The 24,570-nt window shown below is 38.0% G+C and overlaps 1 protein-coding gene across 1 annotated transcript; it reads left to right on the top strand.

Moving 5' to 3' along the window:
- The first annotated feature begins 38 nt into the window (after positions 1–38).
- Positions 39–15,591, top strand: FASTKD2 (FAST kinase domains 2). The gene is made up of 12 exons (XM_068544603.1): positions 39–318; positions 1,012–1,831; positions 4,801–4,904; positions 5,599–5,707; positions 6,007–6,130; positions 6,402–6,541; positions 7,688–7,860; positions 10,777–10,940; positions 11,923–12,132; positions 12,534–12,621; positions 14,316–14,430; positions 15,416–15,591. The coding sequence occupies exons 2-12, from the start codon at positions 1,112–1,114 to the stop codon at positions 15,518–15,520; spliced, it is 2,052 nt and encodes a 683-aa protein (XP_068400704.1). The 5' UTR covers positions 39–318; positions 1,012–1,111; the 3' UTR covers positions 15,521–15,591.
- Positions 15,592–24,570: the final 8,979 nt, after the last annotated feature.

Here is a 24,570-nt window from a genome sequence, read left to right as displayed (position 1 = left end):
CGCTCAGGACCTGGCGCAGGCGCACTCTGAAGCTGAGCGCGGACTCTGGCGCCCAGCTGGAGAGGTTGCGTGTTGGGGTACACAGTTATACACTGTCACTAAAAGCTCTGTGGTCTCCCCCGTTCCTATTCCCTGCAGCTAAGAAAAACTAGTCAGTTTTTCGGTAGGCTTTCTTCACTCCAAGTAAACTATTTCCAACCTCCCGCGAACATAACACTTTTTGACCTATGAAGGATCCGTAAAATCTCGCGATACGCTCAGCTCGCGGGGAAGCTGTTATGGCCGCGCCTGTGTATAACCATGGAGCTCTGAACTAAGGTAAGTGGAGGGCGAGCATAGGTGGAACAGGTGGTCGTACTACGCCTTAGACTTCTTGCCTTTCAGAGAAAGGTCTCAGGAGTTGCCCGGGAAGTAAGTTTAGGGAGGTGGGTTAATACTAAGAGGTCCAGCTCCGGAAGGACGGACCCGTGACACCGGTTCTGAGACCTGGTGAGACTGTCTGGTTGTGTCTCCAGACAAGCCCAGGCCACGTGCAAGCATCACTTTAGTTTGCTGCTGCTTCTTCTGAGCCGTTCTACTTGTCCAAGTCCTTATTCTTAACAGTTCGTGTTTAGCTGTAGTTAAATCCTTGTGTTAAAAAGTATCCATCAAGGTTAAACCCTTATTTTTTATTGACGACGTCTTCAAGGCAGTGGTAACATAAAATGCCTTACTGCAAAGAAAACTTTGTAGGAAAACTTTAACGTCAGAAATCCACTTACTTTTTTATTTTTTTAAAACCTTGTTTGTACAACGACTACTTCCAAAGTAACCTTGCACCTTTAAGACTGTGTATATACACATTGTGGTAGAAATGGAGAAAGCCCACATTGCTAACATGGTTTTACCTTTTTAACGGAAATCTTAATGTCTCCCTAGGGTCTCACTTTAGTCTCTGTTAAATGCATTTGATATTTTTAAGTAGAAGTTTTACTCTAATTTTTATCTCTCTTATAACCCCTTCCCCTACAGGAAAGCTACGGCATGTGTTTTCTTTCATATTTAGAAGCGACGTGTGTGTGTGATCTTGACAACTTTAAAGCCATTTGAAAGTGTTTCAGTGGCTAGGAAAATGAAAAACAGAGCAGGTTCCTTTTTATGGAACCTCAGACAATTCAGTACTTTAGTTCCAACAGGCAGAACTGTGAGGCTGTATCCTTCGGGATTTTGCAGACCAAAAATTGTTTATTCAAACTGGAACCTTTTCCAAAGTTACTTAAGTAACTTTGATAATAGAATGCAGTCATCTATTAGATATGTCTTTCAGGATGCCTTAATTTTTAAATCAGGAGGTGATGGCTTTCAAACAAAGGGCATAAGCACTGTAACAGTCCTTACAGTTGACAGACTACTTTGTCCTAGAAGACTGTCCTTTAACTCAGAACACTTTGTCTCTGATAATGGATTGAAGAAAAACTTTCATCATGAGCCTTCCAATGAAGATGTTCTCACCAAGAGAACAAAACCAACCCCGATCAACTGTAGAAAACTGTCTCAGGAGTGTAATTCCCTGAGTGATGTGTTAGATATATTTTCAAAAGCACCTACATTTCCTAGTAGTAACTATTTCTCAGCCATGTGGACAATTGCCAAACGGATGTCTGATGAGCAGAAGCGCTTTGAAAAACAATTGATGTTTAACCACCCTGCGTTTAGCCAGCTGTGTGAACAAATTATGAGAGAAGCCAAGATCATGCACTACGACAACCTGCTGTTTAGTCTTCATGCTATGGTGAAGCTCGGGATTCCTCACAATACGCTACTCATACAGACTTTGCTGAGGGTGGTCCAGGTAAAATCAGAAGGAGCCTTAAATATACTTTTACTTGGTTTAGCATATCTTGAAAGAATGATGGGATGTAAACATGTAGCCTCCTTGAAAGAAACTTATCTTTGGAATGGTAGTTTATATTTGTTTCTGCATAGATATTATATGATTTAGAGACCTTAAGTTAGCCAGATCTTTTTGCTGTAGAAATTTATGAAAGCTTGCCCCATTTTTCTTCTCTGGAGTTGAGTAATAGTGAATAAGCTAAAATGGGAAGAGGTACAAAATATACAAGGAAAGGTTGGGTAGTTGAAAGAAGGAGAGGAGGGAAGGGAACTAGTATTTATTGACTACCTGTACCTTTTTCTTGTGTTGTCTTATTTAATCTTTACAATAGCCCTGTAAGGTTGATGTTACCTCAGTTTAGCAGATGAGGAAAGAGATTTAGTGATGTTAACTTGGCTAAAGTCACACAGCTACTGGATTGATTTATTCATACAGTAAACATTTATTGGGTGTCAACTATGTATCAGTTACTAGACTTGTCACTAGGGATTTAAAGATATAGAAGACATGATCCCTGCCCTTATAACCTAGAGGGGACAACAGATATTTTGTAGGTAATTACAAAAATAACCAATGATCATCTGATGAGTCATACATTTACTATGTTGTAGGCATGGTGCTGAGCATAGGGAATACAGTTACAAAATAACGGCCACATAGAGCTTTCAGTGCAATGAAAGAAAAATATAGAGAGTGTATTACAAGGGCTTCAAACCTAGTCAGGAGTATGCCTTCATGATGGGAAGAGGTGATGGGGGAGGAGGATACAGGATTACTGTTTGAAGCAGTGATAGGTACAAAGTTTGAAAAGAGGATTGTCTCATGTAATTCTCAGTGTAGTTTTTAAAAGTAGGTATTGTTACTTTCATCTTACCGATTAGGAAATTTAGGCTTAGAGAGGTTAAATAACTTGCCCAAGGTCACATACCTGTTAGTGTCACTATCTGTAGGTACTTGATAAATATTTGCTGCGTGAATGAACAAACACCTAGACATAGTAGAGCTAAAATGCAAGCCCAGTAGGAGATGATGTCTAAGCTGAGTCCAAGAAATGGCCAGCACTTAGAAGATGGATAGCGAAGGGGATGGTGGTTCAAGCAGAGAAGACTATATGTTCAAATCCTGGAGAATAGTTTGCAGAGCTGAAAGTAGTTCATTGTGGCTGGAAGTACAGAATACTGGGGTTGTGAGTTTGAGGGAATGGGGAGGAAATTGTGTCTGTGGTTGTCAAGGAGGAGGGGTTGGGTGTCGTGGCAAGGCATGAGGTTGGGGAAAAAGGGGATGAATCGTGAAGAGCCTTTCTGCCTGGCTAAGGAGTTCAGATTTATCCTGTAGGCAATGGGGATCCAGTGAAATATTTTAAGCAAAGGTCATCAACATGCTCCAATTTGTATTTAGATTACTGTGGGAGTGGGAAATGGAATGGAGGAAGGAGCCACTTTTACTTTCAAACAAAGGAGTCAGTGTCCTGTTTGATGTCACTGAAATGACGCCAGACTGGCTGAGGAAAAGATGAGTTCATTAAAGTAATCATTTACCTTTTAAGAGTGGACTCTTCAGACTTCTGAACTCAATGATCATAATTAAATAATTTTTTTTGAAGACAGGAGTTTCCTGAGGATGATCTGATATATATCCTATTCTACTATAGAATTCAAGAATTGGGTTCATAGGTATATGAGAGTTTTTAACTTTAACTTTTTACATTACTGTGATTTCCATGTTCTTGCCCAGGAACTAATTTGTGTGTTGTGTGTGTGTGTTTAAACCGCAGAATATACGTGTTTTTTGGTGGACTGCGTTTCCTATATAGTTATTTAAAAGTGATTACAGTAAGTCACTCTACCTGGTCAGTGATGCTCTAAATGAATTTTGGACAGGTATTCACATCAGCATAGTATCTGCATTGGTGAGGAATGAACAGTGGATATTTGGGGTCAGGTTATCTGTACGTATAATTGTATCTCACTAACATGTTGGAATGTTGCAAAGACATTTTAGCTAGAGATGAAATATGTCATCAGTGAAGTTTGCCCTTCAAACACATAGCCAAGTGGTCTTTTCTTTCACAGTAGATATTGATGGAATGCTATAAATTGTTAATGGAAACCCTCTCATGGGAATGAGACCTTTTTTCCTTCCAGCAGTATCCATTTCTTATCATTATCTGGTTCTGACTTGAGACTTTGTGACTAGTTAGTCACGTATTGTAATTTTAGCAAAAGAGCATACATCTTTCAGATGTGATCACAAGTGCTCTTGTGAGGTGTATAAGCTAGTTGTGATTAAATTGTAGAGCACTAGGTAAGCTGTGTTGTTACTATTTGCTTTCTAAATTAGGCCATTTCTAGAACCTAAATTGGTACCCTAATTCAGAGGATTTGAAAGAAGGATCCATGGAGCCTGGGCTCCTCTTGGGATCCAGGTAGTGCTGGTAAAATGTGACAGCAGATGTGAATTAGAAGGTTCACAACTGAGGTTGCAGTTCGATACCCAGGAAAGGATATAGGGAAATGGTAAGCGCAGCTGTGTAAGATTCTTTAGGGGTAGGAAAATTGTCCTGTAGCTCTAGTATTACTGCACTTGTCATCATGATGGCTTTAGGTCTCAAGAAGAGGTAAAAATAATGTTTGATAAAAGTTATTTCAGAAGGGGAGGAAGGTAATCAATATCAAATCATTTTCAGTGATAACGGAGAATGTAAAAAAAAGGTTGATACATAAAAGAATGTGTATCAATTATTTGGAAAATTCACTTACATATGACATCTTGTTTTCCAAAGATGCTGTTTATTGTGGACTGACTGTGAGTTATTGGTTTGATACTTAATCCTTTAGTTGAAAGCATCAGTTCAGTGGTTTTGCTTGGGTGAGATAGTCTACTATGAGCTCATCACCTGTGGTATTTTTGTAATTATATTTCAATAGGAACGTATCAATGAGTGTGATGAGACATGTCTTTCAGTTTTGTCAACTATCTTAGAGGCAATGGAGCCATGCAAGAATGTGGATGTTCTTCGAGCAGGATTGCGGTGAGAACTCTCTTAACGCTTTCTTCAAGTGCCTTTCTCTGTTTCTCTTAAATCAAAAACGAAGATGAAAGTTGAGCTCCCTTTTTTGGAGTGGGGGCATGGAAGACTTTGTTAGTAGTTATGGTCTTTAATACCTTATTAAACTTAAAATAGTGACTCTGGATCAGGTGAAGCTGGAAATAATGCTTCTTTCAGGGTCCACCATAAAATAAAAGGTGTGGGTAACATTAAAATCTAAAATTATCTTAAAACATAGTACTGATGTGGGCTGAGTGATAACTGATATGTACTCAGTTCATAATGGTTAATTGGGTACTATGTGGAGGTCACATGACACTGGCCCAGCTTGAAAAGGAGGTTAAGTTTTACAACTTATAAAATTGATGCACCTAATCTAATGTCATAGGTTGATGAGAATAATTTTTAATTCCCTTTTTCATTGACTATGCATTGAGATGTCTTAATATAGTCTCCTGATATTTGTTCATGCATAAAGACAGCAAAATAATGTGAGAGAAAACAATACTAGGCTGGTCCTGGAGCTTTCACTATTTGCACTCTCTTGGACAGGTAGATCATTTCTTTGGGCTTCATATTCCTTGCCTAGAAGTAGAAGCTGGACCAAATGACTTTTAAGATTTCTCTCCTGGTTTTAAGATCCTAGGACTGTGGTATTTATTGTGTTTGATGACAGGATGCTAGTTGATCAGCAAGTTTGGAAAATAGAACGTGTCTTCACATTACAAACTGTAATGAAGTGTATTGGAAAGGATGCACCGATTGGTCTTAAAAGGAAATTGGAGGTAAATACCTTCTGAATTTTCTCTGTTGTGTAAAATTTGAAAAAAATATTTCTTGTGATTTGCTATCACCTCCTAAAGTCAGTTTATTAGGAGGACATTGTGCTTTTGGATGTAACTTTGCTAAAGTGAAATAATAGAAATAGATTTATTTTTATCTGTATGTATATTTACATATATTTATCTATATATCTGTTTGTCCGAGTCATTTTGCTCAAACTTTATCCTTTTTTATTTAAATATAGGAGTTTAATTTATTTTGCCACAAATGAAAAATTAAATCTAAGTTTACTTTTCCTTAGATGAAAGCCTTGAAAGAATTAGACCAATTTTCTGTTTTGAATAGCCAGCACATGTTTGCAGTACTGGCCGCCATGAATCACCGCTCCATTGTCCTTTTGAATGAGTGCAGTAAGATAGTCACAAGTAAGGGGAATTTTTCTTATATGATTTGTAGCATCCGATCTGTTCTGGACTATATTTGTTTTGTTTGTTTTAACAACTTTGCTGTTATATGAAAAATATCTGATGATATGGTTAGATCTAAATTTTATTTTTGCCTATAGTGGTTTTTTTTGTTTTTAACAAAATATAGTGCTATTTTTTCTAAAGAAACAAAAGTACTGTGTATATAGTATCTTGGATCTTACAGTCAAAACCATCTGGTAATTCTTGTTTCTTTAACTCATTCTTAAAGGTAATATCCATGGGTGTCCTTTTAAAATATTGATCAGCATATTGCAGTCTTGCAGAGACCTCCAATACGTTAATATAGATCTTTTTAAGGGAATAGCAGATTATGTGGCTACAACTTTTGACATGTGGAAGTTGAAAAAAGTAAGTATGTTAACAGTTTAGAAGAAGCCTCAGAAACTTTCAAGAAACGTATTAATTTATTTAGCATTCGAAATAATTTTTCTGTCATTTTAAAGTGGTTTAGATTCCAAAATATTCCAATGCTAAATCGGCTTGAAAAACTAGCTCCTTATAATTTTTGTCTGGGGGTTACCTATTAATATATTATTCAATGTCTGGACCATCTTTCTATCCAAAACAAAAATTATATTGTCCAAAGTTTGTTTTTCTATTTGTTTTTCAAAAGGTTGTATGGTACTTTGGTTGGATACTAAGGATTATTTCTGTCTTCCTACTTTTGCTTTATTAGATTTAGAATAATAGGGATAGGTGATGTGAGAGGCTTAACGCTTTTTGAAGAATAAACTGTCATTACTTAATGGTCATGTCTGTTTTCTATTTATGGAAAGTTTGCTTGTTTCTTCTAGAGTAACAGCCTTTAAATTCAGGGCATGTGTTAATAATTAAACATCTAAATGAAGCAACTGGTAAAAACTTCTTTTTGTAGTAAAGTAGTGGTAACCATGTTAGGTCACTGGTTTAGTTCACTTTGGAGGGTGAGGTTGAGTTTAGTATGGAAATTGATTTTGGAAAGAGAAGTACTTATTGTGAGAAAGACTTAAGAGGGAAATGAGAGGTGAACTGGAACATTTAATCATCGTATTTCAGCTCTATTCTCAGTTATAGAAATTAGTATTGAACATAGAAATTTTTGAGTTATCTCTTATCTGTTAGAATCTAGGAAGTGTCTAGGTTTGGAAGGGAGAGCAGTTCAAAATTGGCTTGGTCGTTTTGAAGAACTTCAGAAGAGGTGTATTTAAAGGTAATTTTCAGAGCTGTTGTATGAAAAGCGTATAGGAAAAGATTTATTTTAAATGAGATGGAAATATGGAAACCGTTGTGTGCTCTGGTTCTCAGCTTATAAAAAGAGGTTGCTTGTTAACTCGATACTCTGATTCAAGAATAACTGGAACAGATTTTGTAAGGAAAAGATAATTGTTCCTTTTAAGGGAATATTTGATCAGTCAGGACAGTTCTATTGCGGTTTAAATTTTTGGAGAGCTAAAAGATTGCTAATAGCATACTGTAATTCTTAAGAAGTTTTCCCTCAATTCTTTCTTTTTTTAGGTTCTTTTTCTCCTCATCTTATTTGAAAACTTTGGCTTTCGACCTGTTAGTTTGATGGACTTGTTTATGAAGAAAGCAGCAGATGAACCTGGCTTCCTAAACGTGAAAAGCCTTGTCTCTATTCTTCATGTGTATTCTTCTCTCAATCACTTCCACAAATGCTGGACTCACGAGTATGTATTTGTTCTTTTTTTACTTTTTTATTGCCACATATCGTATTTATAGAAAAGATTACGAAGCTCAATGAATTCTTACATGCGAACCCATCCATGGCCTTCATCCATGTCCAGAAATTAAACATAATATTCCTTATTTATGAAGTTAAACAGAATTTTATTTTATCTTTGCTAAAGATATGTGCTTTGCTTTTGCCAGTTTCTTTGTTCTTTGCAATATATTTGGTAATTCAGCATAGGAGTTTTCATTTCAAACTCTCCCCCAGCTTATTCCCTCAGCTCCTGAGTTTATAGTTTAGTTTTGACCATAACTCTTCATTTGGTCCCAAACTACTGCTTTCTATTCTTTTCATTTTAACCACAACCGTGCATTTCTACTATCAAACACAGCAATTTCTCAAACATGCTGTGCTCTTTCATCTTCTTTCTACCCAGGACATCTTTCCTTCCTCTCTAGGTCAGTTCTAAGTTTCATTAAAAACCAGAAACGCATATAACATGTCATTTGTCATTTGTTAGAAGAGTGATTAAAAGTGCAGACCCTGGAGACACCTTGCTCAGGTTTGAATCCTAGCTCTGTGAATCATTAGCTACTTAACTTTGGCAAGTTACTTATCTGTGCCTCAGTTTCTTCATCTGTTAAAATGAGGATTAGAAATAAAGAGTTATTTCTAATCGTATTGGGTTGTTATGAGGATTAAATGAGTTAACCTGTGTCAGGTTCTTAAGGCAATGCCAGACACACAGTAATTGTTAGATTTAAAAAAAAAACTAGAGTGTCTGTCATAGAGGCCTTGGAGGAATAAACTAGGGCAGTTCTGAGGGTCTCAGTGGCAAGGTTCACTGGCCATCTCTTTGCCATCGAGTAGCTTGACTCCAACAGCTTTTTGTCCCTGTGGTTTTCCCTCAAAATTCAGATTTCCAAAAGAGAAAATCTGATTGAACGAGTTTGGGTCACATGCCCATTTCTTTGGGGCAGGTAATCAAAGAAGTGCTGGGCCAAGAAAAGCAGCTGCCCACTGTGCTCTCCATTGTTGTGAAAGACTCAGTTCATACTGCATGTCATGTGCCTTCCCTTAATTGTCTCCATCAGAGCCCCTGTGCTTGTCATGTCTTATATAACTCTTTGGTGGAGCCTTGACACATAGCTGCAATTATTTGTCAATAAGCCTGTCTCTGCTCCATAATTGAAAAGCGCTCTAGAGCTTTTTAAACCACTTTATTGAGGTATGAATAACAACATGTAAAATGCTGTGCATATTCAATGTATACAACTTGGTGAGTTTTTAGCTCATTATTCTTGATTCTTCCTTTTCCACTAACATTCTCCTCCTCCTCATCTAAGTTTATTTGTTCATTTAGTCGGAAAACTTGTACCAAGCACTCAGGTACTTAAGACAAAAATGAATAAGACATAATCCTTTTTGCAGTTAAATATAGCATGAACATTGAAGTGATAGAGTTTTATACAGTGTATATAGGAATAGAGGAGGGATGTACCAGGATGCTAGCCTGGCGAAGTGGAGGGTCAGAGTGGGTGCCAAGCATCCTGCCTGGAGGAGTTGGTACCTGAGCAGATCTTGAAAGATGGATAGATAGGAGTTAACAATGGAAAGACCATTCTGAGTAGAAGGGACTCCATATTCGAGTCAGGAAGGAAAGAAACAGCAGAGTACATGCAGGGAACGACACAGATTTTGGTGTCGCTGAAGCATGAGGTAACAGCATAAGAAGTGGGATGCGAGGAGACTGGATTACCGCTGGGCTCCAGATCAGTCCTCTGCAGCCCTGCTGTTTCTTGCTGCATACTCCAAACTCCATCAGTTCTCCCTTTAATAAGTGTTGCCTCACTGTTGTCTCTAGGACCTGTTAGCAGTCCTGCTTAGCCTGTCACAGCCTTCCTCACTCGTCCATCTGCTCCTCACGGGACCTCCCAGTTGATCTCAGACATTTCTCTTTACGGCTCACTGGTACTGAGGGCTTACTTCCGGGCCTACTCGCCCTGCTGTGAGCCTCCCTGCCTGTGCCCCAGCCTCGCTGGTTATTACAGTGTGAATAGCATGTACTTTCAGGCGTTAGTTTCAAGTGGTCTTCCCTTTTGCCATCTTTTCCACTTAACTGAAATTCTCCTTATCCCCAAAGCTACCCTATCTACCTTCTTTCCTGTACACTATCACAGTACTTTGCAAGTATCAATACTTCCTTTTTTCTTATATAATGATATATAGCTTATGCCCTAAGAGTCAAATTGACCTGGGTTCAAAGCGTATCTGTGCCGTTTATTAGCAGTGCCACCCTGCACACGTGACCTTACCTAATTTTGATCTTTCCTCTCTTCCTCTGTGCTTAGCTGCTTTGTTATACTGCATAACGTTAGCTCGGGTGGTAGGATTAGGCTATCAGTTCTTTTAACTCAGAGTATTAATAGCTAGAGAATTTTAATTGATTATAAAACTGCAGTGGAGTTCCAGGTCTTAAAGACTTACTCATGATAAAAAAATCTAGCACAATGGTTAAAAGCCTCTGGACCCTGACAACTTGGATTCCAGTGCTGTCTCTGCTACTTCCTGGCTGTGTGTTCTTGGACAAGTTAGTTGACCCTGCTTAGCCTGTTTACTCATCTTTATTATGAAGAAAATAATGATACCTATCCCATAGAGTTTGAATAAGAATTAAATGAGTTAACGCTTATAAACATTTGCCCTGTGTAAGACATATAGTAGTAGCTAACATTTATTGAGTGTATGTATTTATTATGAGATAGTCACCGACCTGAAAGATGTGTGAAGACTTATTGCAAGCCTGATTGTTTTATCCCCTTAAGGCTGTCAGTTCTCTGACACCTCACTAGCTCTGCCATGACCTTGTCTACTCTTCATATTTGAAAGCTGACTTTCCTTTCTGCCCCTGTAGGTTCCTAGAAGTTATGGCTAGTGCTCTCACTGGTAGTCTTCACCACATCTCTTCTGAAAACCTGTTGAATGCTGTGTGTTCGTTTTGCTTGATGAACCATTTTCCCCTGGCCCCTATTAATCAGCTTCTTCAAAAGGACATCATCCATGATCTGCTGACGTCAGGTAGGATGTCAGTGTACAGTGGTGACTAAAATAAAGCAGTACCGCCAGGCTACCAGGTGATTCTGATTGGGGTCTCAGTTGCAGCAGTGTTAGTTAAAACGTGTGGAGCGGGTGCTCCTGATGAAAGGACCAATGATGGTGAAGTCAAAGGGCCGTGCTTCAAACCAGCAAACCGACGGAGGCTCCTTTAATGACAGATCCTGCCCATAGACAGCATGAATAAGAAACACAGCGTCATTGTTCTTTTTATTTACACTTCATGCACCTGTGCAAAGGCTAAATGTTCAGGTTGTTCTTTATGCCTTGATCAGAGGTGTTTGTACTTCTAATCCTTATGTGTCACATTTGAAGCCAAGTTAAGTCAACTTTTGCAGCTATAAACACTTTGTCACTCATGGCCTGTAATGAGGGCACAGCTGTTAGATCAAGAAACCAAATAGTTACCAAAGTAGTGAATTTATTTACTCTTGGAACCAAATTAATTGTTGTCTTTCAGTCTTTACTGTTAAATAAGGAAAAGCAATATCAGGCTAGATGTGTAAAATTTGATGATGTATCTGGGAATAGAGTATTTTAAATCCTTTTAAAAACAACAGTATGAAATTCCAAAGTTGAAGTGTGGAGAAGGAACACCACGTGCTGATTTTTCAAGCAGTCTAACGTGGAGGAAACAGCCGTGAACCCAGGAGACCTGGAATCTAGTCCCAACTTTGCCTTTAGTTAATCAGGAAGCATTTTAACATTCCTGAGCATTTTCCCATCTGTTCAGTGAAGAGCTGAGGCTAAAGCACCTTGAAAGATATTTTAAAGTTTAAAGCATTATCAGGGCACTGACCTACACACTGTGGGACCTCGGGAGACACAGAGAGATTCCTCCTGATACGAAGCAAGTGATCAGAATTATAGGTGCATTAATACAATTTCTTAAATGTAGCATTCATATTTTTCTTAACTATATATTTTCGTTCTCTTTTTTTATTAGGTGACGTGGAGAGGAATGTTCACAAGCTTCATGTTTTGGCTGCCTGTCTAAAACTTGAAGCTCCTTGTCACAAGGACACACACTTAGTTCTGCCACAGCTGCCCCCCACGCCATTACATCCACATGCAAAGGTTGCCGAGGTGCTGAGTAGCCTTCTGGGAGAAGGATGCTTCTCAAAAAGTGTATGGTTGCCACATAATTATTATATTGGTATGGGACTTTATATAATTTTCCTCTATTTTACTTTTTTTCTGACAAAAGATAAGGAGTTTACTGCAGCAGTCTAGTGTGGTGCAGCATTGGCTCTGGAGCTGGCCTGCTGGGTGTGGCTTTTCACTCTACTACTTACTAGTGCTATGCGTTAGGCACTCAGCAGCCTCTTTCCTTATCTGTAAAATGGCAATAATAATAGTACCCATCTCACAGGGTTCCTGTGACCAACAAATGAGATTATACATATACAATCCAGACTAGTATTTGGCACATGGTAAATAAGCTCAGTATAGCTTACCTGCTGCCATTATAATTATTGGTAGTAGTAGTATACCTTTTCAAACAAAAAATCACTTTGAGCAGTGTTTGAAAAATTAGTATCAACTTTTTTCTTTCAGATTTTGAAATCAGAATGGATGCTAACAGGAGCCAAGTGCTTCCATTTTCTGACGTGGATGCGGTAACTTCTGCTACAAATATTCAAAGGTTGTTTACACATACGCATTTGCTGAACTTTCTAAATTTAAATCTTAATTCTCAAAGACTTCATATAAATAGCAGTAACAATACAAAGACCTTGTATTTGTATAGAGCTTGTAATGCACCGAGGGACGTCTCATCCATTAATCTACCCCTTAGGTGTAAATGTGGGACACTGTGGTTGAAGACAGTGGATTGGAGTTGTCCATTTAATGAAACAGGCAATTTTTTAAAATCAGGTTTTAAAGCTAAACAGTTCAATAAAACAATGCTAATATAATTGAAACCATCAGTGCAGTGTAAATTTTTGACAAGATAATGCAGTAGTGATCATAAAGAATGACGGCTTCTACTAAAATCAAATACCCAAAAAATATTTTTCTCTACCACCAAACCTTTCTAAAGGTAGAGAAACTTCAGCTTTTTAATTAAGCTGTATTGTATATGGATCAAACCATATTGAAGTTAATTAGAAGTAGTTTCCTTGACTCACACAGTACAGAGGGTGTTTCTGGGAGAAATTGACACTACTCCCTGAGAGAATATTCTGCCTTGTAAGCATCTGGATCAGGTCATATTGCACACACCCTGTGTTCAGTCATTCTTTGTGGAAAGGCTCTGCTAGGGCCTGTGGGGCACGCAAAGATGAGTCAGACGTGGATCCTGACCCCAAGCGACCTGCATCCCCAACTGCTTTGTAGCACATGCACATAAGTATGGTAGAGAGAGGTACAGAAAAAGTCTGTAGGGATTCAAACTCTTATCTCCTCATCCCTCTCCACTCATACACAGCTCTGTAACTTTTGCACCTTTCTAAATCCATCTAGCTTGTTCCTTGGCCATCTTTTTCAGCCACTATCTTCCTTCTACATATTACCCATCTTCCCTCAAAAAGAGGCTTTCTCTCTGACCAAGTTGAAAGATCATTTTTCTTTTTCAGGTATTCATCTGTTCTGGCCTAATAATATAATGTAGTAGTTCTCAGCCTAAAGTACCGAGAAAAAGTGAGGAATCAGTGTTCCTTTAAAGATATGAAATTTCTCTTACTTTATCTCAGATAACAGCCAGAGTATAACAGAAGACAGTAAGGATACAAATGTCTTTTTCTCCCCCAATGAACTTAATCTTTCCAAAAGGCCATGAACAATGAAAAACAAATTACACCTTCCACATTTTTGTTACACGTATACATTTTATCTCTTCAACAGTCTTGCCTATCTCTTAGTGTTTTCTTTTTTGTATTTGGTCTCCCCATTCTGGTTTTTAAATGTGTCTGTCTCTGGGAGACAATATGTACAAGCAGAGCATTTTCCATTTGGTATTTACATCAGTCTTCTAGTAGCATAAATAATTATGTTTAGATCAGAGATTAGCTCTGCACAGGAAAGCCCTAAAATGGGTGCTTTCATATCTGAAAATTTTCCTCATCGAGAATGTAGCCATTCTTAAAGATGGTTAAGGGATACTGTTTGTATAAAGCATTTTTATAAGCTTGTGGTTCCTAAGATAGTCTTCATATACTGGAATATCTACATAGTCTAGGTAATGAGGAAGTGAAGGACTAACACCGGAGGGAATGGTGAGGAATGTGGTTAAGTGGAGAGCTCAGCTTTGAAACCTCCAAAGAACAAGGATGCAGCAGGATTGTACATGGTCATCTCATTAGTAACTGGTCTCACGTTTTGTGTTTTTGTTTTCAGAGTAGCTGTACTCTGTGTTCCTAGATCTACGTACTGTTTGGATTCAACCCACCCCAGAGGATTCCTTGCTATGAAAACGCGGCATTTGAAAGTAATGGGTTTTCATGTGATCTTGGTAAGAAAAAAATGCAAATGAAATAGTCTTCAATTACTGATGTTCATTCTGCTGGGAATGTTGTGGGTGAAGTTGGTTACTAGGACTAGATGAATTGTCAGCAGTATTGGAATAAGTGTTTTAGTTATTGTTTTCTTTGAAAAAGAACATTCCTCGTACATGATTTGGCTCCTACTCAGCTGATTACTATTATTTACTTGGGGTTTTATAAATGCTACATTTAGTCAACTTTAATCATTTTTGTTAAGTGAAAAATGTAGATAATATGTGTACTTCTTTAATTTAAGACACATGAAACCATATTCAGTTTCTAGGTTATCTTGAACAGGAGAAGAAAAGATGTTAATTAAAGCTTTGTTTTCATGGGCCATTGTGAGGCTGTTAAGGATGTTTGTCACTAGAAAATGCTGGATGATTGTAAGAGGATGCTTCTTCCTCTTCCCTCCTTAGGCTTTGTTTGATTCTGAGCACAACTTTTCTTGAACAGCCTCTCTAGATGTCTCGGTATGGAGCAAGAACCATACGAATAAATATATATTTATGTTAATGTTGGGATCTATCTAAATGCCACTCATTTGGTCCTGCATATAATGTGAAATGTAAATATTTGAATCTTCATTATGGTACTTTAGTATCCAAAACTGGATCATGCCTGGATTACCAAGGTTAAGATGGCCCATTTCTCTTAATGGGCTAATCTGTAACACTTTTTTTTTTTCATATTGGCTATTATTTATATTCTAAGGAAGATTATCCCAAGAAAGGAATTTTCGCACCCTTTAGAGGACCTTTAAAGTTTTTTTATAATTTTCACTGTGAGAGCTTTCTTCGACCATAGCACATAGTCTTACTAAACTTCTAAAATGTGCGTAACTATAAGTGGTTGGCTGATGTTATTTTAATATCCTTGGATCTCGAAACTAGCTTTTATTTTATACGTCGTCATCTTCTTGCAAACTGATTATTTTCCTCTTTCTTTGGTAAGGTCAATAATTGGGAGGTGGAAAAACTAGAGATGAAGGATGCAGTCACATTTTTGAAGACTAAAATCTATTCACCGGAAGCACTTTCTACTGCTGATATATATTAACAAAGCACATGTTAAAGTAAAAAGCAACCTTTTAATGTTATTAGACATAAATTTATAAAAATAACTTTAATAAAGACTACAATTCAGTTGTCGATGGAACTTACCTGACTGCTCACCATAATAAAAAGCATTACTTCAGTTCACTGCTAAAATTAAAGTTGAGAATGAAAGAAATATTGTTACTGGCACTTTAGAATATGCTGAGAAAATTCCAGAAGGGTCATTTTTGCAGTCATACCTGTTCCTTCCAGTGCCCAGATACTTCATAAATTCATGAGCTGTAGGTTTTACTGTTTCTCATTAGCTTTGGTGCATTCAGAACTGGTTTCTTAGTTGTGATGGGTTGCAGGTAAGTTGATGTGGGCAGTCCTCAGGTTTGGAATCTAAGCTGTTTTAGGACTCAGGTATGGACCACATTCAAGCACTGGCCACAAAGCAATTGGGCTGGGGTCTCAAATTGTAGACTGTATAAGAATTAATGAGGTAGCGTGTTAAAAATGGGTGAGGATCAGGCATCTGCACTTGTAACAAGCATTCTAGGTGGAAGTGGTTTGTGGCCCTTACTAAGAGAAACACAGATGAGATAGTACAGAGATGGCAAGGAGTCCTAATTTCTTAAGATTGATAGGTTGTGGGTTGCTAACACCACAGTTCTTGACATTGGTGAGGTCATTGCTTTCTCCCTCTTCCCCTTTCCCCACCCACCATTTCACAAAGTCTTTTAAAGTAAATATATAGCTGAACTGTTTTGTGAGCCAGACCTGAGGGCTATTTTTCAGTTACGTTTGTTCATCCTTTTGTGGAAGTACTTGTTCAAGTTTGTCATATGCCTGTCTACCTAATATTTGACTCGTTGGGGATACAGCAGGTTTCACTTGTGAAACCTGAGTGCCACATAAGTTGGTATTATTTTAGCCCCGTGTAAAAGACCGAGTGTTTGTGCCGCCACCTCCACCCCATCCCCACAAGTCCTGTGTTGAAACCTAACCCCTAGTGTGATGGTATTTGGAGGCAGAGCTTTGGGAGATGATTAGGTCATGAGGGTGGAGGCCTCATGCATTGGATTAGCGCTCTTATAAAAGAGGCCTCAGAGAGCTCCCTTGTCACTTCTCCATGTGAGGACAGTGAGAAGATGACCATCTCCGAACCAGGAAGGGGGCCCTCACCAGACACAGAATCTGCCAGAGACTTGATCTTGGACTTCCGAGCCTCTCCCACAGTTATTTGTGAGAAGTAAATTTCTGTTGTTTATAAGCTACCCTATCTATGGTATTCTGTTAATATCAGCCTGGATGGACTAAGGTACCCCAAATACGCAGACGTGCAATTACTGGACATCTTACTCTATGCCAGGCACTGCTAAGCATTGGGATGTATTCTCTCTTTTCATCATCTTAACTCTTTGAGGTGTAGCTGCTATTAATCTCTTGGGACCCTTATTTCCTTTTATCTAATAAGAGGATAAACTATCAAAGCTACATAAATAGGATAGGGCTAGAGTTTGAACCTGAGCTGACATGGACTTACAAAAAAAGTAGTCGAGAAACCCCAGGTTGGCAATAAAAGGTCTCTAGCAATATGACTGCATGTGTCACAGGTTTTATCAACTTACCTCGCCTACATTTAGAGAAGGTTAGAGCTGAAAGGAAGTGTATCGGTCATTTAATCCACCTCCCTCATTTTATGGCTGAGGAAGTAAAAGTTCAAAGAATTGGATTTTTCTGGACCCTCAGCCACATCATTGATTTCCACGTTATCTCCACGTTATCTTCCACGTTATTTCCACGTTTCATCTCCTGCTGCTCTTCAGCTTGTACCTCAGGAAATCTGGACTTTTGTTCCAGATTGGACATCATCTAGTTTTACGTACTTGACCAAATGATTTAACCTTATAAGGCTTCAGAACAAGAGTTGAAAATAGTCTATTAAGGAAACTAAAATGTTCATTCTTTAAATGGTAAGTGCATATCTGTCTCTTCTGGTGGCTAATTATGACTCATTTTCAAAGGATTGGACAAATTTATGAATACTTGTAACTACCTTTTGGAGGAACTAGTTTTCTTGAATTTGTACCAATTGGCATGGCAGATAAAGAAGCATTCCTCTTTTACCAGTATTACTAGTATTAGCATTCTTCATTGCTGTGTTGTCTAAAAAAATCTTGTGAGACTCAGGTATAGAGTGAAGGAAAACAGTTTAAAAATACGTCTTCTCAGGATTGTTAATATAAAGATTTACTCTCCTCTCCAGGAGAATATGTAAATATTCTCCTTTTCTGGTATTTATTCAGTTGATTCAAAACAAACAAAAACCACTCAACCCCAGGTTGATTTTATGGACCCATTTCTAACAATTACGATCAATAAACAAAAAGTGGAAGTTTATAAATCCAAATTCTGACTATTCCTGATTAAATCACAAAATATGTTATACCTCAGTACCAAACTCTTCATTTTAAAGAGGATAAAACTAACCTACTTTACTGTATTAACCAACTAAAAGAGTGAATATGACAGGTATAATGTTGATATGTTTATATATATGGCTTGCTTCTGATGTAGTTTTATGCTAATAAGTCAGCCACCTTGTGGAAGAGATAGGTGTTGTAAAAGATTTTTGGTTTTTTTTATGTTTAATTCTATGTCCTGACAGCTTTTTTTGTTTGTGTTTTGAGCAGTGTTAAGATTGGCTTTTGTTTTTGTTTTTATTTTTTTGATTCTTGAACTTATTTAAAATGTCTATGTTATAATTACATCACATACACAAATGTAAACATCTAGCCAAGAGAAAAAAAATAGGTGATGTATTTATGACACATATCTAAATAAAGAGCTCCTATAAGTTGATAAACACACATTACAAAAGAAAAACGAGTGAAGAGCTGATCAACATGAAAAAATTTCAGTCTACTAGTAGTCAAAGACACACACATTCAAACAAGTGAGAGATTTTGCCTTTCTAAATTAGCATCATGGGGTTTTTTTTCTTTAAGAATTATAGTGCTGACAAAGGAAATGAGGCAGGCACTTGCATATGCTGCTGGTGGGATGTAAATTAATACAACCTTTCTGGAACACATTTTGTGGCTTTTTTCCCCATATTTTAAAAAATAGGTTTATTGAGGTATAATTGACAACAAACTCTATATATTTAAAGTGTACAATTTGATAAGCTTTAACAGATTATATATGTAATATATATATAAATATAAAATATCCATGAAAACATCACCACAATCAAGGTAATGAACATCCACCACCCCTAAAAGTTTCCTCCCTTTTTGCCTTTCCCTTTGTTCCCTAGAAACCACTGATGGGCTTTCTGTCACTGGAATGCCCTTCAGCTGTATGCATGCAGAGTCTTGAAAATATTGATATCTATTGACATTGACCAGGAGTTAGAATTTTAATTATCTTTGCGCCTGTATGCACCCTTAGTATACACTTGATAAGTATTTGTATTATTCCCACAATATGTGTAAGGATTCTTATCACTCCATTGATTTGATATTTCACTGTGTATGAGCCAAACACTGGAAACTATTTAAGCATTCATCATTAATGGAATAGATATCTTCTAAGCACTTGCTACTCAGAATGTGGTCCACAGACTAGCAGTATCAGCATCATCTGGGAGGTGGTTAGGAATGCAGACTCTTGGAACCCATCTCAGACCCACTGAACCAGAATCTGTATTTTAACAATATCCCAGGTGATTTGTATGCTCATGAAAATTTGAGAAGTGCTGTTCTAAGACATCATTTTAATATTTGTAAAATATTATCTGGATGTGCCATAAGTTACTTAATGATGTGGGGAAAACTTTACGATTCTATTAAATGGAGAAACAAACACTGACTCTATATACGAGGATTCAAATTTTGTTTTAAATAATGGCAAGAGGTGCATAAAAGGAAGAAAAGGGATAAAAATGTAGAAAGTGGTATTTCTGAATAGTATTGATAGAATTGTAATTTTCATTTTCTTTATACTTTATTTTTCATACTTCAAGAATGAATATGTATTATACTTAAAATCAGAAAGCAAATCATTAGCTGATGTCAATCCATTTCTATTGTTTGATTTCCCAAACAGCATTTTAGAAATTAATGATAACCACTAAGAGTTTAATATATGCCCAGAACTATGGGGGAGATAAAGAAATTAACACAGAGATGCTCTCAAGTTTATAAGACACCATTATTGTATGTTGAAAGATAATCTGATGTATGACAAAGCAGAAGATAAGAGGAAGTCAGAGGGGAAAGGAGTCACTGGGTTGGGTTTTCAGAGCTGTACAGAGCTGAACAGAGGAGGGTGAACAAGATTTGGCAACATACAAAGGGAGACCATATATGATGTGAAAATTGTTTCTCCCAGGTTTTTTGAGATGGAATGAATGATACTGATGGAGGTACATGTGATAAATTCTGATATCTGAATTTTAAAAGGGAAAACAGCCAGGAGAATTATCCTTTGCTGAGAATGTTAATGTCGCAAGTAAATAACTTTCTTACATTTACTGTGAAATCTTGTGTATGTGACACTGCGGCATATATTGCAAATTGGCTCATTCTACTCCATTCCAAGCCTTATCATTTTTATGTCATGGTGCACAAAGAAAATGACAGCTTTCATAGCACTAAGTGGGAGTGTATTTTGGTGTTTATTTGGAGCTTAGTAGAAAAAAATATATTTTCTTTATATGATGTAGTAAGAACTAAAATCAGTAAAATTCTAAGTATTAAGGAAGATTTTAAATATTGACTTTGTGTTAAATTCCCAAACATTAACTTTTCCAAATTCCTTAATGAGAAGCTTGATCTTGCTTTCTAGACATAACCATTAAATATCAAGTTGTATGCTTGAAATGGCTATATGCAATTCTTGATCAAAATATTTTATCAAATTCTTTGTTGTCATTGGCAGGAAGCTTTACATAAGTAACTGATGGAACAATTTAAAACTATTTTTAAAACCATTCAAAAACTAAAAATTATGTTTAGAGCCCAACAGCTTTCTTGTTCTGTCATTGACAAATGTGATGTTGATATTTTTTGTGATAATACAAGTGGATCTCAAATGCAATTGAATTTTTTCATATCAAGTATTTACAAATAACAGTGAAGTCCTAATTTATAGAGTGTGTGTGTGTGTGCGCGTGTGTGTGTGTTGATAGAGCAGTCACCCTGCAACTAGCAAATAGACATAAGTAAGCAAATAGACATAAGTGAACATAAGACAGAGATTTGGGGCATCTACCTGGAGCTGTACTCATGAGGAGCTGGCCTTTCCCAAGCCCTGACTGCACCTTACCATGAAATGACCCAGCAGCTAGCGTGTTTCTTGTCCAGGATGGTCAGTGGCTTGCTCAGCAGCAGGCTTCTTAGAAGCTGTCTGGGTGACTGGATGCATTCTCGGCTTCACACAGCATCACAGCAGAGCAGCGAGGGCCTGATACCTCCCATATTATTTATCCGTAGGAGCTGAGGAGTGAACCATCAGACCCCACGCTGTTCAGGCTACCTTCTAGGGAGCATTAGGTGAGGAGGTTACTGGCCAAGAGGCCTTTGGCTGTCCAGCCCTCTGTGGCTACCCAGAAGGCTGAGGAAATAGATACCTCTTGTTACAAGACACACTTGTAACCCATTTGTGGCACATGTGTGTGCTAGGCTCACTGGTGGGCCCAGAAAACTAAAATCTATACATTTCCCAAATCCCCTTACAGCTTGAATTCCAGATGTGACCTAACTTCCTCCAAACAGATGTGCCTGCTTGAGATTAAGAAAGCCAGATGAGATGGAGGTCGTATTTCTGCTATTTCTGCCAACAGTCAGGGACGTTGGATTTTTCTGGAATAGCAATAGCAGAGGTCCCAGGGTTTGGTGCAGCAGGATATGGGGCTTCTATTTTGCCGGGGGCAGTGTCGCTAAGGTAATACGGATCTAGAGCTAGCAACGAGGCAGCATGGTCCTGATTGCCTAGCTTCTGGGCTGCAAGCAGAGATAGCAGCTCTTCTGGACAGCCAGTTCTGTGGTGGTGTTCTCAGAGGGATTCCTGGAAGTCACATTAAAGGCTGCTGCTTCAGCCCTTCCAGTCGTCTTGTACGCAGAAGGGGGCTTCTGTGAATGCCCAGAAGTTGTCAGCTAAGCACACTGTGTTTGAACTAGAGAGGTTTCTGTTATCAGCAATAAACACTGATAAAGATACCATAATATGTTACAGTATATACATATATATACATTCTATATATACATACCCATATATCCTACAGTATACTACAGTATATATGTGTGTGTGTGTATAGAATGTGTATATATGTATTGTAGTATATGTACACACACATAATAGGATACCTTTCTTTAAAACCTCCTGAATTCTCTAAAGAATTTCACTCAAGGTAAGACCCATATATCACGTGACTAAGACTCACTAGGAATATTCACATATACTGTCAGTTGGTTTTTTTTTTTTATAAATTTATTTATTTATTTACTTTTGGCTGTGTTGGGTCTTCGTTTCTGTGCGAGGGCTTTCTCTAGTTGCGGCAAGCGGGGGCCACTCTTCACAGCGGTGCGCGGGCCTCTCACTATCGCGGCCTCTCTTGTTGCGGAGCACAGGCTCCAGACGCGCAGGCTCAGTAGTTGTGGCTCGTGGGCCTAGTTGCTCCACGGCATGTGGGATCTTCCCAGACCAGGGCTCGAACCCGTATCCCCTGCATTGGCAGGCTGACTCTCAACCACTGCGCCACTAGGGAAGCCCTGTCAGTTGGTTTTACGTGTACCTCACCCTCAGGAGGTTTCTCTAGGCAGCAATAAAATTTCACTGGCAGATGAACGGCAAAATCAGCCCACCTGCCTTTATTTTCTACTTTTTCTCCTTGTACCCAATTTTCCCCATACTTCCTGATTTTGCAACTCTGCAAATTTGCTAGTTTCATCTTGGGCAATTTCTTTACATTAGGACCCACAATCCTGAAAAAGGGAAAGGAGAATAGCATCAAACTTGTGCCCAATTGTCTCAGGAAATTCCTTCCTATTTTACTAAAAAAAAATGCAGTAGAGGGAGAAAGACATGGAATTTACTAAATATATAAAGACTTTTGTCATAACTTTTAAATTAGACAAAAAAGCCAATGCTATCATATTTTAGGACCTTTGAAGTGCTTCAGTGTCACAATCATCAAAACATATTCCATCTACCTTATTAAATGCTAGTCTGGAAGAAAATCAATTAAAGATAATTGAAATGGAAGGGCAATGCCCTCTTCGCCAGCTTGAGGTTCACATAAAGTTGCATCCACTGCTGTCGCTCCCGCTGCTGCTGCAGGCGGTAGTTAAAACGGGGTCCTGCCCGGTCCAGTCCACAGGCTGTGCCCCTGCTGTACCTGCTCTGTACTCTGCTGCCCCCGTGCAGAACTCCACACAGGCCACCGTGTTTTAAGAGCTCACGATCCCGCTTCCTCCAAGTTTTCCTTAGGGTGCGCTATGATCCTCAGCCATTTTTCTCAAAGCACTCTCCCAGGCTGGGGCAGTAAAATCAGAACAAGTTTTCCAGTCTTAGCCTCCTATTTTGCCCAATAATATATCTTGGGTGATCTTGGGTAAACATGTAGCTTTAAGGAAAAACAGGCAACCAAAGAAGTGCTGGTCACACTTTTGAGAATTTACTTGCCCATTTAAAAAAAAGGTTGTACTATATGCTTTTCTAAGCCACAGTATCTCACATGGCAGTCTTTGTCTTAGAAATACAAACCAAGCAAGACATTTCTCAAACTCATGTTAACTGTGACTTTAATATCAATCTGGGTATTTTAATTTTTTAAAAAATCATGGTAAAATACACATAAAATTTACCATCTGTCAACCATTTTTAAGTGTACAGCTCAATGGCATTGTCTATTCATATTATTCTGCAGTCATCACCACCATCCATCTCTAGAACTCCATTCACCTTGTAAAACTGAAACTGTACCCATTAAACAGTAACTCACATTGCCCCTTTCTCTAGCCGCTGGCAATCACCATTTACTTTGTCTCTATGAATTTGATTACTCTAGGTACCTCCTGTAAGTGGAATCATACAATATTTGTCCTTTTGTGTGATGGCTTATTTCATTTAGCATAATGTCCACCGTGTTCATTCATGTTGTAGCATGTATCAGAATCTCCTTCCTTTTTAAGGCTAAATAATATCTTATTGTATGTATATACCACATTTTGTTTATTCATCCATCCATGAACACTTGGGTTGCTTCTACTTTTTGTATCAATGTGTTGTGTTTTTTTCCCCCAAGAAACTTGTTATTCTCTTGAGTGTTAAACTATTTTAAATGTTGGTTTCTTATTTCTAGAGCATTTTCTTATCCTAAAGATTACACATCTCTGTATCTCTCTATCTATTATCTACCATCTCTCCTAAGAATCTTTTGTTGTTTATTTTTAAATTAAGTACATGTTACTGTATTATAGTTTGTGCATCTTCATATTCTTTTACCAGGGACTTAATTTTTGGAAATAGTAAAAAGCCACAGAGGACAAATTTGATGAATTGAGGGTGGGTGATTAGGTAACAATAGTAATGACTACTATGTGCCAGGCACTGTACTAGCATTTCACACCCATAGTCTCATTCAGTCCTTATCACCACCCTGTTTGATGGCTATTAATAAATATTAATATTCATTTTATAGATGAGGAAACTGATGCTCAGGGGCTTTAAGCTTTAAATGCCTTTCCCAGGAGTGCACAATGAGAAAAAAGACAGAGCTGGATCTGCAACCCAAGTCCTTCTGAACCCAAAGCTCATACGTGTATCATTACACTATTATTTTCTAAAACTTTCCTGATGATTACAATCACTTTCATACTTGGTGAAAATACAAATTCCTGGACCCTAGCCCAGATATACCTAATCAAAATCTGCAGAGGAGGGGCCTGAAAAATATCACACCGCTTGACCATGGTATCTCCACCGTATTTTTGTTAAACATGTGATAAACATTTAAGGCAAAGAGATTCTGTCATGCAGCTCACAGCTCTGAGGCACTTC

Source organism: Eschrichtius robustus, chromosome 5 (assembly GCF_028021215.1).
Source record: "Eschrichtius robustus isolate mEscRob2 chromosome 5, mEscRob2.pri, whole genome shotgun sequence".
NCBI classification, from domain to species: Eukaryota; Metazoa; Chordata; class Mammalia; order Artiodactyla; family Eschrichtiidae; genus Eschrichtius; species Eschrichtius robustus.
The sequence above is the reverse complement of the archived record's forward strand: the minus strand, read 5'-3'. Positions and strand labels throughout refer to the sequence as shown.